Here is a 19194-nt window from a genome sequence, read left to right on the forward strand (position 1 = left end):
TTCCCAAAACACTAAAACTGTCCATTTGTGCTGACATTCAGATAATGTTTGTATCAGGGTGCACAAAACATTCCTTTGATGTTGCAAAAATGTCGACAGAACAGCCTTTCTAAGTTCTTTAAAGGTTTCCAGAACATTTCATTCGGTTGTTGGACATACATTACATTACAAGAAACAGGTTCCCAAAACACAAAATATGCTCAGTTGTGATGACATTCATGCAATGTTTAAGTTAGGTTTCACAGGACATTCACTTGTTGTTGCAAGAACATTTTGTGATATATTCACGAAGGTTGCACAGAACATTTCCACAATGTTCCATAATTTTCAAATAAGTCAGTTTTTATGACGTTCACGCAATATATACAGTACCAGTCAAAAGTTTGGACACACCAACTCATTCAAGGGTTATCTTTATTTCTACATTATAGAATAATAGTGAAGACATAAAAACTATGAAATAACACATATGGAATCATGTAGTAACCAAAAAAGTGTTAAACAAATCAAAATATATTTGAGATTCTTCAAAGTAGCCAACCTTTGCCTTGATGACAGCTTTGCACACTCTTGGCATTCTCTCAACCAGCTTCATGAGGTAGTCACCTGGAATGCATTTCAATTAACAGCACTGCCTTGTTAAAAGTTAATTTGTGGAATTTCTTTCCTTCTTAATGTGTTTGAGCCAATCATTTGTGTTGTGACAAAGTAGGGGTGGTATTCAAAAGATAGCCCTATTTGGTAAAATTTCAAGTCCATATTATGGCAAGAACAGCTCAAATAAGCAAAGAGAAACGACCATCCATCATTACTTTAAGACATGAAGGTCAATCAATCCGGAACATTTCAAGAACTTTGAAAGTTTCTCCACGTGCAGTTGCAAAAACCATCAAGCACTATGATTGAAACTGGCTCTCATGAAGACCGCCACAGGAAAGGAAGACCCAGAGTTACAGAGTTCACAGAGTTCAAGTAACAGAGACATTTCTACATCAACTGTTCAGAGGAGACTGTGTGAATCAGGTCTTCATGGTCGAATTGCTGCAAAGATACCACTAGTAAAGGACACCAATAATAAGAAGAGACTTGCTTGGGCCAAGAAACACGAGCAATGGGCATTAGACCCGTTGAAATCTGTCCTTAGGTCTGATGAGTCCAAATTTGAGACTGTATTTATCAAGGCACAAGGCGAGACCCAAATGCAGACAAAGGAGCCAGATGGTCTTACAATTTTTATTAATTCAAAGGGGTATGCAAGAGAATGGTCGTGGCCAGGCAAAAAGGTCAAAACTAGATCAGAATCCAGGAAGTACAGAGTGGCAGACAGGCTCGTGGTTAAGGCAGGCAGAATGGTCAGGCAGGCGGGTACAAAGTCCAGAAACAGGCAAGGGTCAAAACTGGGAGGACTATAAAAAGGATAATGTAAAAAGCAGGAGAACGGGAACACCGCTGGTTGACTTGGAAACATACAAGACGAACTGGCACAGAGAGACAGGAAACACAGGGATAAATACACTGGGGAAAATAAGCGACTCCTGGAGGGGGTGGAGACAAACACACGGACAGATGAAACAGATCAGGGCGTGACAGTATTGTAGGCCCACTACAAGGTAATACATGGCATTTTAATTGAATTCACAGAGTGTTTATCATACAAAGACAACCATATTTTTTACACTTCATTTGTTGACAAAATGCACATTATTTCACTTGAACAACATTTAATCATACAAATACAACCATATTTTACAAATACTATGAAGAGGATGGGAACATTTTTAAGAACTCAGAAATTGTGTTCTGTGTCCTGATTGACTATATTAGACTGAAAACCCCCACAATACCACAGCTATCTCCTGGTGGCACATGGTTAATGATTTGGTTGCAAGATTGCAGGTTCAATCCCACATTTTCTTTAACCATGTTTCTTTAAAAAAAAATGAAATTGAGGCTCAGATATAATCTACTAAAAGATATTGTCACGACTTCTGCCGAAGTCGATGCCTCTCCTTATTTGGGTGGTGTTCGGCGGTCGACGTCGCTGGTCTTCTAGCCATCGCCGATCCATTTTTCATTTTCCATTTGTTTTGTCTCGTTTTCCCACACACCTGGTTCTCATTTCCCTCATTATGTGTTGTGTATTTAACCCTCGGTTTCCCCCATGCCTTTGTGTGGTATTGTTTATCTGTCAAGGTATGCGTGAAGGGCTGTAGGAAGTCAGGTGCAGGAGAGCAGATATTTGCAAACTGGAGCCTTTTATTTGGCGAACCAAAAGCACACGGCACAAACGAACACGAAATACAAATACAGGTTGAACATAACCCAGCGCAAAGACATGGGGGAAACAGAGGGTTAAATACACAACACATAATGAGGGAAATGAGAACCAGGTGTGTGGGAAAACGAGACAAAACAAATGGAAAATTAAAAATGGATAGAAGACCGGCGACGTCGACTGCCGAACACCGCCCGAACAAGGAGAGTCATCGACTTCGGCAGAAGTCATGACAGATATTGTCTTTATTTCGTACAAATTTATAAATCCAACAGAAATGCAGAATTTAGAATAACTGTAAAAAATGTAATGTTGTGTAAAAATTGACTGTTCAACTTTTCAAAAACACATTCGATATAATTCCTATTTTGAGACGCTTCCCATGGTTCCCCTGCCCTATTTTTCACGATCTGAAATGCAAACGTGATCCTAGATCAGCACTCATAGTCTTGGATACTTTGTAAATATGGGCCCCCAAGTACGCAGCATATAAAGAGAATGGGTGATGTGATGGTGTATAACCCAGCTACCAGTATTTCCCTGGCTTAGTCACGTCTAAGAAGACTAAAAAGGAAGAATGGAATTCCTGACTGACCATACTGCCATGGCTATATGCTGAAAAAAGAAAATGTAAGAGAGCTTCCCTGGTGTTGCAGAGGATAAAAGACCTGGCTTGAGAACTGAACATTGCAGGTTCAGAACCCACATATGCAGATTATCAACATATGAAATGTCCTATGATCAAATTAAAATTGTACTTGTCACATGCACTGAATACAACAGGTATAGACTTTACTGTGAAATGCTCACTTACCGTCTATGACTACTTGGGTGGCTGGACTCTTTGACAACTTCCTCTGACACCGCCTGGTATAGAGGCCCTGGATGGCAGGGAGCTCAGCCCCATTTGATGCACTGGGCCATACGCACTATCCTCTGTAGCGCCTTGCGGTCGGATGCCAAGCAGTTGCCAAACCAAGTGGTGATCAGGCAGTCAAATTCTCTCAATGGTGCAGCTGTAGAACTTTTAGAGGATCTGAGGGCCCATGCCAAATCTTTTCAGCCTCCTGAGGGGGAAGAGGTGTTGTCGTGCCCTCTTCACAACTGTGTTGGTGTGTTTGGACCATGATAGGTTCTTAGTGATGTGGACACCGAGGAACTTGAAGCTCTCGACCCGGTCCACTACAGCCCTGTCGATGTGAATGGGGGTGTGCTCGGCTCTCCGTTTCCTGTAGTCCACGATCAGCTCTTTTGTCTTGCTGACGTTGAGGGAGAAGTTGCTGTCCTAGCACCACACTGCCAGGTCTCTGACATCCTCCCTATGGCTGTTTCATCGTCATCGGTGATCAGCCTTACCACAGTCGTGTCATCTGCAAACTTAATGATGGTGTTGGAGTCGTGTGCGACTGAATTAAATAATGTGTAAATGTTCAAATGTCCTTTGAAAGAAATTAAAATGCCATGTGTCTCTAGATCACCTTCAAATGCAACTTAAATATAACATTTTTGATCATTTCTGAGGACCTTCAAGACAAGGTCAAATGTATATTGTGTGGACCTCAATGGAATATTATGTTAAACCTAAAATAAATATTCTATGAACGTCATAAAAACTGACTTATTTGGAAATTGTGCAACATTGTGGGAATGTTTTTTGCATCCTGTGTGAATATCACAAGAATATTCTTGCAACATCCCAGACAACTCCCATAACTTAATTAAATGTTCTGGGAACCTTTAAAGAACTTAGACCAGGTGTTCTGTCAACATTCTTACAACATTATAGGAATGTGCTGTGCAACCTAACTTAAACATTGTATGCATGTTATCACAACTGAGCATACTTTGTATTTGTTTTATCCTAAAAGAAACATAGAATTATCTGCACAACTGAACAGATTTTGTTTTTTGGGAACATATCTTTTCAGATGTCCCCACAATGTTCCCACCAGACTGTTCCCACAACCAAGGGAAACATTCTGGAAACCTTTAAAGAATAGACAAAATAGGTTCTAGCAACGTTCTTGCAACTTCAGGTGAATGTTTTTTGCCCCCTAAAATAAACATTGTAGAATTATCTGCACAACTGGACAGTTTGTGTGTTTTGGGAACAGATATTTTCTTATGGCCCCACAATGTTCTCACCAGATTGTTCCCACAACCTAAAAAACATTCTGAGAACCTTTAAAGAAGAGATTAAATGCGTTCTAGGAATGTTCTTGCAACATTGGGCAAATGTTTTAAACAAACATTCTAGTGTATTTTTTTTGTCCTCTGTCTCCCCAGTATTGTAGGTCATACTGAGCCCTACACCAAACTGTGCTGTAAGGGTTTCTGCATAGACATCCTGAAGAAGCTGTCCCGCACCACCAAATTCTCATACGACCTCTACCTGGTCACCAACGGGAAGCACGGCAAGCTGGTCAGAGGCAGTTGGAACGGCATGATCGGAGAGGTAAGGAGATGATGGTTATTCTAACAAGCATTATAATTAGCCACCTGCTAAAAAGTTTGCATATTAAATATAACTGTAAAATAAATATGATCAATTAGCACATTTCATATAACTGATAACAGAGCATTTTCTGCCTCCTCTGAGCTCAGAGACACCATTCAAAATGGTCGTGTTTCAATTCTTGACATTGGTGATTTAGGTTTATGTTTATCAGACCTCATGATAAGACCCAGATGCAGACAGTTCGAAGTAACAAACATTTATTACAAAAACAGGGGGCAGGCAAACGATAGGTCAAGGGTCAGTAATCTAGAGCAGAGTCCGAAAGGTACAGAACGGCAGGCAGGCTCAGGGTCAGGGCAGGCAGAATGGTCAAAACCGGGAAAACAGGGACTAAAGAGAAAACAGAAGTACGGGAAACCGCTGGTAGGTTTGACGAGACAAGACAAACTGGCAACAGACAAACAGAGAACACAGGTATAAATACACATAATGGGGCAAATGGGCGACACCTGGGGGGTTGGAGACAAGCACAAAGACAGGTGAAACAGATCAGGGTGTGACAATGTTGGCGCTGAGTTCAGATAAACATTAAAAAGAAAAAGTAATGAATAACGATGAATTAATTGCCCTTAATAAAAACAAATAGTTATTATGGTCCAAATCCAAATAAAGGGAAACTAGACTATAGTGTAGAGTTGCAACATTTCAATAAATTCCCTGGATTTCCCGAAAATCCATTGGTGTATTTTCAGAATCAGGAGGGCATAAGCAGGAAATCTGGAATCCTCCAACCATAATTTCTGGAATACCAGGGAAGTTTTCCAGAAGGAAGTTGTTGAAAGTTTATTATTTTTGCTGACCGTGTTCGGGAAGAGTTTGAGGTTACAACATTAGTTTTCAGGGAAGCTATTGTTCTCACTGGGGCATTGGCCACAGTAGCACCGGTAACGGCTGACACAATGCCAGGCAGAGTGCCTGGACTGTAAACCCACTGGCGAGTCCATCAACATGTTAAACATTACAGTTGTGTAGGGGAAAACGTCAGTAGAGGTTATTAAGAGGAGATATCATACTGCGGGGAAGGGAGGGAGGATCTGCCAGGGGTAGAACAACAGGACTGACTCTGACTAGACTAGCAACAACCTTTATATAGGGTTATCAGCTTCACAACCACTAGCATGACACAGTTTCTCTGGATCTCCGCAAGGTCTATGCAGCTGCATGCCTATCAAATCAATGATAGGCTTTCTGTGGTGCCAGGGTTTAGCTTTGCATTAGCTAATGGATAAATGTTTATTGGTAGGCCTATTTGGTCATCATTTTCTCATGTTAAGCTTAACATTTCACAAAGCTACACACGGAGTCGAAATGCTGTAATATTTATACTGCTGGCTCGTGGCAATAATGTAATTACAGTAATTACAGTTGGAAATTCAACCATTGCAGATTGTAAAATAAATATTAGATGCAACAGCATACTAATTAGCTACCAATAGATAGTTTTGAAATATACAACTGTCCTGTATAGGCTACCTTAACCTGCATGACATGAGACGTCCTCGCGCTCGCTCCCAGATTGGATAGAAAGTTGTGCATAAAACCAGACTAATAATACCAAACAATACAGTCAGTCCACCCTGAAGACACTAGCTTACTAGGGATTGTTTCATTATGCAGTGTACTATCTATAGTTATATACCGTATTTAGCTGCTATTTATAAACTTTTTTTTTTAATGACACATCAAATAGCCTAACAATAGGAAAATAAGTTGTCGGCTTGAGGATAAATTCAGTCACTCTTTATTGTTGAACTCAGCGGGTTTTGTCTGGCTAATAGACTACACAAATGGGCTGCAATATTCATAGTTATTTTCATTAAATCAATTAAATTTACCTTAATTCTGTCCTGAACCTGGTGTTCTGAAGTCCTCCTTTTTTGTCTGTAAATGTTTTCACCACAGCCTGTAGGTCCAGGTTGCGGGCCCGACTGTTTTTCTGTTCTGAGTATTGCTAACCCAGACAGTCTTTCCTGAGACTGTCAGGAAAGACAGCTGCACACAATTTAAACTTAGTCTTGAACGATACAGGCCAAGATATACCCGAGATAAGGGACTCTTGATATTGTAGCCACACAAGTCAAACGCCAATTCACCAGTATGAACGAAGTTGCAAACCATTTTTTTGTTCAAGCCCTCAAGAACTGTTGTCTGCTAAAGATGATAATCTGTTTGCATCTGCCAATTTATTGACCGTCCTGTATCCAGACGACCTGTTCCCATAGCTTCCTATACAGTTCATCTCTTTCCGTAACATCTTGCGGTTGGCAATTAAGGAGAATGAGAGGCTCAATTAAAGACGTTACAAAACTGACACAACTCCCTTCTGCCCAGTTTCCTTGATGTTGCTATGGCAATCAAGCTGTTTTTACCATCTCTGTAACTGTCGCTTCTGCAGAGAGATGGTTTTATAAACAAAAACTTATGAAGAACGACCTAATAAGCATTAGGCTCTCGGTCTGATATATGCTTTTGAACACCTGAGTAAGAGCCCCTCGTTGCAATGGCACTGTCGTAGCCTTGACCACAACATTTGTCACGACTTCCGCCGAAGTCGGTCCCTCTCCTTGTTCAGGCGGCGTTCGGCGGTCGACGTCACCGGCTTTCTAGCCATCGCCGATCCACTTTTAATTTTCCATTTGTTTTGTCTTTGTTTTACACACCTGGTTTCAATTCCCCAATTACATGTTCATTATTTAACCCTCTGTTTTCCCCATGGTTTTTGTGCGTGTTTGTTTATTGTAAGTTCGGTCCGATGTTTGTGGGCTTGGTGTTACTTCATGTATTTTACATTTTTGAGTAAAGTTCCTTTTGTTACTCATCTCTGCTCTCCTGCGCCTGACTCCTCTGCACCAGCTACACCCAGATCCTTACAACATTTGTTCACTGAAATCCCATTATACCTTTAATCAGTTTATTACATTTTTTTCACTTTTTCAGTCACATTCCTGAAAAATGTAAAAGGTTTATGAATTACTTTTTGAAGGGTTACTGTCAAAATGATGACATCAATGACAGGCGCATGGACCCCCAGAGCTCGTGGGGCCCCCTTGGCTCGTGGGCCCCCTGCTTTGCGGGGGGTGTCTGGTATGCCAGTGTTTACAATGCACAATTGCTGCTGGTAACACTTTGTCACCCGGAGCCAGGGACTTATGTAACAGGTATTAGGTCTATGCTATATGCAACAATATCTAATGGATTAGGAATTAGGATTGATATTGCATGATGGATGACATTGCATGAATGGGTGGGTAGATACCATGGGCTGTTATCTGCATCTGTCTGGATGGGTTGTGTAGTATATCAGGGATAATACTGTACACACTGTATATCACCTACAGGGATTTAAGTCTTGCATATCAATGTTGATAGATAAAATGAATCAAACAGGTCAACAGGGGGCATCCCTAATCCCACCTACTACAGTGTTCAATTTATTACAGATCATGGAACATATAGACTGTAGACTTTCTATGTCATAAAAATGTCCTCTTCCGTTCTCCATAGGTGGTATACAAGCGGGCGGACATGGCCATTGGCTCGCTGACCATAAACGAAGAGCGCTCAGAAATTATCGACTTCTCCGTGCCGTTCGTGGAGACGGGGATCAGTGTGATGGTCGCCAGGAGCAATGGGACCGTCTCACCCTCTGCCTTTCTTGGTGAGCACGTTAAACCTGCTCATGTAAACAAACAAAACGTTTCTCTACATAGATAACAAATGACTTGGCTTAAAAAAGCTTGTTTTACCATCTGAAACCAGAGATGGCAAATAGTACTTTCTCTGGACAGAGTTTAGAACTCACAACTGAATATATCGTACAACAAGCTGCCTCACGCTACAGAGTGGTTCGACTCGCAAAAGACAAGGCTCGTTCAAGGCTACGCTACTTACTTCAATACTTCTTAAAGAGCATCCCTTTCAGAAGCTGCTGACAGTGTGCTACTATGGTAATACAATACCACGTTGTCCTTGCCATTATCTAGCAAGCAGCTGTCAGAGCACATGGTTTCAACGATTGCCAGAAAGATGTTCTGATTCTTCTATAGGTGTTCTGATTCCTCTCTCCCTCCTCCTCTATAGAGCCCTACAGTCCGGCGGTGTGGGTGATGATGTTTGTGATGTGCTTAACGGTGGTAGCTGTCACAGTGTTTATCTTTGAGTACTGCAGCCCTGTGGGGTACAACCGGAGTCTGGTGAGCGCCAAGGGTGAGTGTCAGCTCCGACCACCTTTCCCTCTACCTCTACCCTCCCGTATCAGCAAAGGTAGAAAGTCACGGAAAAGTAGGTTGAAAGAACTCTATATTAAATCACAGAAAATATTAAATGACATTGAAATGGAATGCAAACGCATGTTATATACGCCCTCTCTGAATCCCTTCGGTCTTTACCACAACCACCATCCTGTCTTCTCCAGATCCCGGAGGCCCCACCTTCACTATTGGGAAGTCTGTGTGGCTGCTGTGGGGCATCGTCTTCAACAACTCTGTTCCAATTGAGAACCCCAAGGGCACCACCAGCAAGGTCATGGTCCTGGTATGGGCCTTCTTCGCTGTCATCTTCCTGGCCTCCTACACTGCCAACCTGGCAGCCTTCATGATCCAGGAGCAATACACTGACACAGTCTCTGGACTGAGTGACAAAAAGGTAGGAGGATTCATCAGTCATTGGTAATTCTGTCTGTGTTCAGTCTTTGAAAGGGGGAAAGAATTATGGACATACTGTAGTGTTTGATGTTAGGCTTAGGCAAAATATAGAGTGGCCTATTTTTGATGAGCAAACAGTGCCTGGCTGCGAACGGTCTGAGAGAATACAAATAACCATGGGCAGAGCCTCAATGTCATGACTGTGACTTTTTCCACTCATACTAAAAACATAATAGGATTCCCAGCGTCGGTGGTGAAATTAAATTAGATCCCTGAAGTCTTTAGGTATGATGTCTGTGAAAATCCCCTGGATTGTATTACACCAGTGGATTTGCCAAGCTGCCAGTGATTATATATTCTAGTATTAACTTATGCATATTTGTGTGGCCTGTGGAGGTGCTCTACACCAGTATTGACAAGGAAATCCATGTTAAACCTTCAGTGCTAGAAATGATTTGTAGACTCTCTGCTTTAAGGTACTGAGGGATTAGAGAGGCATTTGAGGGAAAAGACCAAGCTGTCCACTGCTCATTAGAATTCCGGGAACTCATTTAATATTCTTCCCACATAATCCATTAGCTCTACTTTGTGTAAAAAAGACGAGAACCCATTAAAGTGTCTTTTGACAGTGAGTCTACAGATCAAAACCAGGGCAGAATCCACAGAAGCTCAGAGAGAATAGGCAGACTGGACACTGCAGGTGGAACATTTAAATTGAGCTGTATGATCTCTAAAAAGGGACGTTCTCTGAAAGTGTTTCAAACAAGAGGCTTGTGCGGAATACAAACTGGTTAAAGGACAGTAACTGGTGTTTATGTAGTGACAGATGATTGTTTCTCCTCCTGGGACTGTTCACTTCAGAGGCATGAAGTCATGCATGGACAACACCTTGCCATTTCCTCAGAGTGACATCATGTACAGACAGGCACCTCCCTCTTTAGACCTAGTCTCTCCTTTCTGTACAAGCTGTCAGATGTTAACAGATTTTTGTAAGAATCCTATACACTTAACTTTGGCCAGCTAGACTTTGGCCAGCTCGACTCAAGCTCTATGGGCATCCATGCTTTAAGTCAGGTTTTTCACTGCTTCCCAACAGGCATTTACAACACAGAGCACTGTATGACATCCTGTGCCTGAGGGCACTATCACACTGCTACAGCATTCCCTCATTCACATAGCAGCAGCGTAACCTTGGTCTGTTGGGTGAGATGAGGAACACAGGCTGAGTATCCTAATGCAGCCAGTGTACAGGATACAGGACAAATGGGAAAGAGGACAACACTCTGTCATCTCTCCAGCTCCTCCACCAGACAGCAGTGAGACGTGGGATGCATAAGACTGGCACCAAGGGTCTCATTAATTCATGTGAAATGGCTCAGAGGACATTTCTCTCATTCTGAAAAGCCAAGGTTACTAGGAATTATCGCTCACGGAAGTATTTGCGTTAATGAACAAGTACAATTTATTTCCAGTATATTGCAGTCAGGGTATTTAAATCAACATGGTCCACTCTGTGTCAAAGGGGCATGGCAAAATAAGGAGAAATTAGGAGTTTTTATTACAGTCAAGGGGGAAGAAGTCATTTTCTAATTCTCTGGAAAGTATGGCCTGGACTTAATTTCTGTTCATTGTGCCCTCTAATCATCGAATTGAGAAAGGAATTATAGAGAGGGTAACCTTAGCTGACCACTTAATTGAGTGAACAGCACTTGAGGGTACAGGCAGATATCAAAGAGACAGTGGTCTAGTGTAGTCAAGGACAAGGTGATCAGTGTCATTGTGTTAGTTTCTTTGAGGTTTATATTCACGCCTCTGGGTTTGCTTGGCATATCATACACTCTTAGAAATAAAGTGCTATCTAGAACCTAAAAGGGTTGAGACATCAGATCTTAGGAGAGGGTGGGAAAAAAATGTATTACTTAATATGCAAGTATGTCAATGAATTTGATATTTAAAAAAAAAAAAATGGATTTAATGAATAGTGCATGTATTCTTCCTAGACATGTTGGGTATCCTGTTCAAAATTTCTTGATCATGCATTTATAATTCAAACATTTCCCAAACAGTTCCAGAAGCCACAGGAGCAGTATCCACCGTTTCGTTTTGGTACGGTCCCAAATGGAAGCACAGAGAGGAACATCCGGAGCAACTACCCTGAGATGCATGCCCACATGGTCAAATACAACCAGAAGGGTGTGGAGGACGCCCTCAACAGCCTCAAATCAGGGTAACACTCTGTAAATAATCATTATACACAGTCAGTGACAGAAAACAGACATCAGCGTAACACATTCTAAAATGTCTAAGCAAATATTTTATGTTTGATGAAATTACAATTCATTAGATAAGTTATTACATGGTAATTAAATAGTAATTAAAAATACATTTGTCTATCATTGCATTTTCCCACAAGATAAATCCCTATTGTTATTATCTATAGGAAACTGGATGCCTTCATCTATGACGCTGCTGTGCTGAACTACATGGCAGGTAAAGACGAGGGCTGTAAGCTGGTGACCATCGGCAGTGGGAAGGTCTTTGCCACCACTGGCTACGGCATCGCCTTGCAGAAGGAGTCCCGATGGAAACGTCCTATAGACCTGGCCCTGCTCCAGTTCCTAGCTGATGGTAAATTACAATTAACCCCGTGTGGAGTGGGATGGGCGGCTAATTGTAAATCTTAGCTGTACTTATCCTTTTAGGTCCCAAATACTCCCAAATTTGCTAAACTGGTAAACTGCCCATTAATGGTATAAATGCGTAACTCACACAAGTAAGCTAGTATAGACCCGCAGAGCCTCGAGATTAGAAGAAACAAAACTTTAATGAAAATACTGGCGTACATTGCACCATGGATCACTCAGAGGTACTGTAACATAGAGTTTTGACTGTGATCCAGGGAACAACAAGTGTAAAATGCTGAGTCAGGGTGTGTCGAGGGGAGTGATGAGGGTGTGAGATTGGCATTGACACACAATGACAACAACTGGCGCAAGAGTGTTTTAATGAACACCTTCAAGCCTCTCTTTGTTCTGTTCTTCCCGCTCGCTGCAGGTGACACACAGAAGCTGCAGACGGTGTGGCTCACAGGGATCTGTCGTAACGAGAAGAAGGAGGTGATGAGCAGTAAGCTGGACATAGATAACATGGCGGGCGTCTTCTACATGCTACTGGTGGCCATGGGGCTCAGTCTCCTGGTGTTCAGCTGGGAACATCTGCTCTACTGGAAGCTGAGACACTCAGTACGCAAGTCTGAACGCCTCGACTTCCTGCTCGCCATCAGCAGGGTAGGTGTGGCTGACCCTTCTTCCGAGGGACAGGGGTGGAAAGGGTACATAGGCCTAATGTATAGGGATGTACACACTGAGGCATGTCTTAGATTGCGAAGGCCTTGGGTTCTGCAGAGAGAATGTGGTCCAATCACCATGGGAAAGTTGATCTGTTAATCTAAGGTATAAAACCGTTTTTTATAGTAATGAATTCCATAAAGAAATGACATAAAGTGTAAGCAACAATTCAATGAAAGCAGCAACAACGGCATAATTTTGAAAAGTCTAAGAAACCATAAAATGTGTTGTTTCTCTTTTCACAAACACAGCAGAAAAAAATGTTCTACTTCCTGACCATAAAGTTCTCAGTCTTTCTTAGATTTTAGCCTCACAGTAATGCTTGGGAAATATTGGTAATGCACTAAGTCAAAGCTGTACATGATCAGGATATTTCAAGGGCACTAAAAGAAAAATGATGCAAAAATAAAATTTGTAAAAAGCCATAAAATTACTTTATGGAGACCGTGCAATACTGTTACGGTCCTGACATTGAATTTAAATAGGCCCATTAACAATCCATCTCAGTGTTGACAGTGGTGAGGTGAAATTAAGCATTCTAGACTGAGACCCAATTTGAAAGTAAAATAAAGCCGGCCGAATAAAAATTGGAAAACGAATTTAGCAAGTGCATGGTCAGCTGCTGCTTTTTCATTTACTGTCTTGCACAGTTTTTTGTGTGTTTAACACCGACCTGAATGCATACAAGCTTTCAAAACAAAACAAATTGTCTATAAACTATTTTGGACAATCCTGAATCTAATTTGGCTTCCACACTTCTCTGTGTAATTGTCTTCACTTCATTGGTCAGACAGGTTAATAGAAATTGTATTGCTCAAAGTGAATGTTATCAACACAAGCAATAATGTTTTCTAAAGTCATGATTAGAAACAATGGCCAAAGATAATTAACACCTGTGGGATTTAATCTTGTCAAACTTTGTGTAGGGTGAGAAATGTGGATCTGTTCCAAAATCTGACAAGGGTTTTTGATGGATGCTAATCTCCTCCTCATTCGCTGTCTCTGCAGGGAATCTACAGCTGCTTCAACGGTGTGGAGGACTCTGACCGCAACGGAAACCTGCAGAACCCTGACGTCACCACCAACTACACCCAGGCCAACATGCTGAAGATGCTGCAGACAGCCAAGGACATCGTGACCTCGACCAGAGTGGAGAACTCCCTGGACAATGCCACCAAGACCATAGAGAACTGGAGCCGGCGAGGAGCCGACAATGTGCGGGTTGGCCTTCCGCCTCGGGTGGCAACCACTATAGACATGGGCCACAGCCGCCTGCCCTACATCTCCAGCATCACGGACAACCACTCGCCCTACCCCCAGAGGGCGCTCGCTTCCACCTTCCCCATCCACTACTCGGACAGCGCCACCCAGCCCCTGCTGGACAAATCCAGGGTGGTGACGCGCCCTACCCCGCTCCGCTACACCCTTCCGGCCCGTGGCAGCCACCACTTCTACGAGAGAACCCTACCCATCTCCAGCCTCAGCAGCCCCCACATCGCCATGAGGGACCCTGCTCCCCCCAGCACCTCCAGTCACAACCCACACCCCCACCACAGCAGCAGGCTGTATGTGGAGAGCCAGCCCCGGCACCCCTCCTCCCCGTTTGTCCCCTACAGAGAGTTCCAGGTGCCTGACATCTATGTGGAACACCACAAGGGGCCCCTGGGACGGAAGTTCAGCTACCCCCCTGACCACATGGGCAGGAAGAAGAGGTCCCACAGCTACGTGTTTTCTGAGGCCCAAGACACCAGGGGGAGGAACGACTATGATGAGCCAACCTCCTGTCTGGCTGAGCTGAGGGCCAACCACCTCCTGAACAACCATGCCCCTTCTGCATCAACCATGGCCTGCATGGGGGGCCACTACCCCAGCGGCAGCGCCAGCTGCAACTCCTGCATGAAGCCCTACCTGGAGCCTAAAATGGAGGATGTGCCCTTGCTGGGGAACGACAAGGTCAATCGCCGAGCCTCTTTTCTCAAGGCCACCTGGAGCAGTGACAGGATCCGCCAGCTGGGCGAGAAGCCCTCCACTATGCCTGACCTGTTCCCCCGCGTAGTGGTGGCCAACCCCAAGCCCCATAAGCTGTACGGCAGCCAGGGGAACAACCTGTGCTACCCCCTGGCCGCTGAGCCTGCCTACCTAGACCCGGCCCATATGCGTTCCTACCCCTACAAGCAGCAGAAGCTCAAGTGCTCCCAGTCCACCCGGCTACCATCCTACAGGGAGGCTATCCTGCAGAACGCAGCCGCTTTGCGGCGCTCCTCCTCCACCGTGGTGCACAGACACTACTCCACCTACCTGAACTCCTACACAGACCTGCCTGTATACGTGGGGCCGCTGCCCCAGGGGCCCGGGCAGTTCTACGACAAGGACATGTGCCACTTGTTCCCCTGTGCAAGCCACTGCCCTAACAACAATGCCCTTGTGCCCCATATGGGGGACCGGCAGGTAGTGTACCAGAACAATATGTTTGGGGGCTACGAGGGCGCGGTGGGGCGGTCGCGGGAGGAGCCCCCCCTGCCCGGGTCTGGGAGCAGGGTTCGGAGGGAGGTCCTGGTGGCCAGAAGAGTCAACAGTCCCTATGTGCCAAAGACCTGGGGCAGGGTATCCAGTCTGGAGTCTGAGGTCTGAGCCCCTCCCCCTCCACACCTTCAGGCTGATGGACTATCTCTACCTGGGGTCTCCCCCTCAGCCTTTGGTTTAGGCAAAAACTAATGAATTAGCTACCAATATGGATGACTTGAGAGTGTTTACTCAGTGCAATAATATCCTTTGTTGACAGAACGAAGTAGAGGACATTGAAAGGTTGTTACTGCTGGGACATTGTCAAGTAAACATTAAGCGATAAGAAAAGACAATGTTGAATAGTATTTAATACCTTCAAATTTAACCTGTAGATTGTTATTTAAAATATTTTTAAATGCTGTCTTGCTGTGAGAGAGAGAGAGAGACCTGGATGACAATACACTGTAGCCGCTCACTCAGTTTAGACACATTTTACTTTTCTCTTCAATCATTTTGGTATCCTTCCATTTAAATTTAGACACATATAAAAATAAAATAATACTTCTGTTATCAAACCACAGAAATGTCTTCCACGACTTTTATAAGTCCAGGAGCTCTAGGGAAAGCTGTCTGTTTAAGGCTTTTTGGCTCCGGTGGTCACTGATGTAATTTGACTTGGATTTTAAAAGGGAAATTTTTAAATTATCATCTGTATTTCCATTGTTACTCTACTCTTTAATAAATGACAAGGCCACTTCAAGGCCCTTTTGGAATTGTCTATATTTTCCTTTTCTGAGTAAAACTCCACATATGGTCTGGAATGCCAGCAGAATGGAATAGCAGGTCAGGTCCCAGGACTCTAGATGTTTGTGTCTGCTTCAGTTCATTAAGTGGGCCACCTCTGTTGACTCATCCAGAAAGGTCACTGGATATCAGATCCACTAGACAGCGCTGTGTTCAGTTCACATGCCAACAATAGGGCAGACAAGTCAGCTACAGCTCATTAAAAGACAAGAACACATTTGTATTTTACTAACACATAATCTGTTCAGAAACTGTGATATGTCATCAATCTTTCAAATCACTGTATGAGTATTCTGCTGAACATCATAAATACATTTTAAAAAGATGAAGTGGAATAGAAACATGTTCAGTTAGGTAACAAATCCTAACACAGGCTTTGAATTGTCTTTATGACCAGGATGGTCATGCTATTTTCTGAGCAGTGATACCTGTGACAGTAAATCTTCCCTCAGGGCTCATCATGGGATTCCAATGACATTAGCCTATCAGTGAATCTGCCAAGACACGCGCGCACACACACACACACACACACACACACACACACACACACACACACACACACACACACACACACACACACACACACACACACACACACACACACACACACACACACACACACACACACACACACACACTGGCTTCAAAGGGTGGTGTTCATCGACACCTCACTTTACTTACTTACTTACTTACCAATGACTAGGGGGAGCTTTAGCACACCACACCCATCATTGTCCACACTGGGTCTTACCTGAAAACAGACTACGGCAGGGATGGGCAACTGGCCCCTGGATCAACTTCCCAAAAATATACTGAGTGTACAAAACATTAAGAACACCTTCCTAATATTGAGTTTCCCTCAGAACAGCCTGAATTTGTCGGGGCATGGACTCTACAAGATGTCGAAAGAGTTCCACAGGGATGCTGGCCCATGTTGACTCCAACGCTTCCCATAGTTGTGTCAAGTTGGCTGGATGTCCTTTGGGTGGTGGACTATTCTTGATACACACGGAAACTGTTGAGCGTGGTAAACCCAGCAGTGTTGCAGTTCTTGACACTCCCAAACCGGTGCGCCTGGCACAAAGGCACTTCAAACCTTTGTCTTGCCCATTCATTTACACATTTTGAAGTGGATTTAACAAGTGACATCAATAAGGGATCATAGCTTTCACCTGGATTCACCTGGTCAGTCTACGCCATCAAAAGAGCAGGTGTTATTCATGTTTTGTACATTCAGTGTATATAACATTTTTGCTTGTGTATTCTACTATTCTAACCCTCAACATTAAGTTGAGACCCCGACTGAGTCCCCACCCATATAAACTCAGCAAAAAAAGAAACGTCCCTTTTTCAGGACCCTGTCTTTCAAAGATAACTCGTAAAAATCCAAATAACTTCACAGATCTTCATTGTAAAGGGTTTAAACACTGTTTCCCATGCTTGTTCAATGAACCATAAACAATTAATGAACATGCACCTGTGGAACGGTGGTTAAGACACTAACAGCTTACAGACGGTATGCAATTGGGAGTGGCAGGTAGACTAGCGTTTAGAGCGTTGGACTTGTAACCGAAAGCTTGCAAGATCGAATCAAGGTAAGGTAAAAATCTGTCATTCTACCCCTGAACAAGGCAGTTAACCCACTGTTTCTAGGCCGTCATTGAAAATAAGAATTTGTTCTTAACTGACTTGCCTAGTTAAATAAAGGTAAAAAAAATAAGTTAAGGACACAGTTATGAAACCTTAGGACACTAAAGAGGCCTTTCTACTGACTCTGAAAAACACCAAAAGAATGATGCCCAGGGTCCCTGCTCATCTGTGTGAACGTGCCTTAGGCATGCTGCAAGGAGGCATGAGGACTGCAGATGTGGCCAGGGCAATAAATTGCAATGTCTGTACTGTGAGACGCCTAAGACAGCGCTACAGGGAGACAGGACGGACAGCTGATTGTCCTCGCAGTGGCAGACCACGTGTAACAACACCTGCACAGGATCAGTACATCTGAACATCACACCTGCGGGACAGGTACAGGATGGCAACAACAACTGCCTGAGTTACACCAGGAACGCATAATCCCTCGATCAGTGCTCACACTGTTCGCAATAGGCTGAGAGAGGCTGGACTGAGGGCTTGTAGGCCTGTTGTAAGGCAGGTCCTCACCAGACATCACCGGCAACAATGTCGCCTATGGGCACAAACCCACTGTCGTTGGACCAGACAGGACTGGCAAAAAGTGCTCTTCACTGACGAGTTGTGGTTTTGTCTCTCCGGGGGTGATGGTCGGATTCGCGTTTATCATCGAAGGAATGAACGTTACACCGAGGATTTGGAGGTGGAGGGTCCGTCATGGTCTGGGGCGGTGTGTCACAGCATCATCGGACTGAGCTTGTTGTCATTGCAGGCAATCTCAACGCTGTGTGTCACAGCGAAGACATTCTCCTCCCTCATGTGGTACCCTTCCTGCAGGCTCATCCTGACATGACCCTCCAGCATGACAATACCACCAGCCATACTGTTCGTTCTGTGCGTGATTTCCTGCAAGACAGGAATGTCAGTGTTCTGCAATGGCCAGCGAAGAGCCCGGATCTCAATCCCATTGAGCACGTCTGGGACCTGTTGGATCGGAGGGTGAGGGCTAACATCTCACAGCAAGAACTGGCAAATCTGGTGCAGTCCATGAGGAGGAGATGCAATGCAGTGCTTAATGCAGCTGGTGGCCACACCAGATACTGACTGTTACTTTTTGACCCCCCCTCCCCCTTTGTTCAGGGACACATTATTCCATTTCTGTTAGTCATATGTCTGTGGAACTTGTTCAGTTTATGTCTCAGTTGTTGAATTTGTTATGTTCATACAAATATTTACACATGTTAAGTTTGCTGAAAATAAACGCAGTTGACAGTGAGAGGACGTTGCTTTTTTTGCTAAGTTTATATAGTACCAGTCAAAAGGGTTTTTCTTGATTTTTACTATTTTCTACATTGTAGAATGATAGTGAAGACATCAAAACTATGAAATAACACATATGGAATCATGTAGTAACCAAAAAAGTGTTAAACAAATCAACATCTATTGTATATTTTAGATTCTTCAAAGTAGCCA

At 43.6% G+C, this 19194-nt stretch overlaps 1 protein-coding gene across 1 annotated transcript in view; it reads left to right on the forward strand.

Annotated features, from left to right (window-relative positions):
* LOC120034487 (glutamate receptor ionotropic, NMDA 2C-like) overlaps positions 1-15414 on the forward strand; it is a 64096-nt gene extending 48682 nt beyond the window's left edge. Inside the window, exons 5-12 of the mRNA XM_038981069.1 lie at positions 4562-4730; positions 8298-8451; positions 8874-8999; positions 9208-9437; positions 11503-11663; positions 11877-12064; positions 12491-12723; positions 13792-15414. Coding sequence (XP_038836997.1) covers positions 4562-4730; positions 8298-8451; positions 8874-8999; positions 9208-9437; positions 11503-11663; positions 11877-12064; positions 12491-12723; positions 13792-15414 — 2884 coding nt within the window. The remainder of the gene's footprint in view (positions 1-4561; positions 4731-8297; positions 8452-8873; positions 9000-9207; positions 9438-11502; positions 11664-11876; positions 12065-12490; positions 12724-13791) is intronic.
* Positions 15415-19194: the final 3780 nt, after the last annotated feature.

Source organism: Salvelinus namaycush, chromosome 41 (genome assembly GCF_016432855.1).
Source record: "Salvelinus namaycush isolate Seneca chromosome 41, SaNama_1.0, whole genome shotgun sequence".
Classification (NCBI taxonomy): Eukaryota; Metazoa; Chordata; class Actinopteri; order Salmoniformes; family Salmonidae; genus Salvelinus; species Salvelinus namaycush.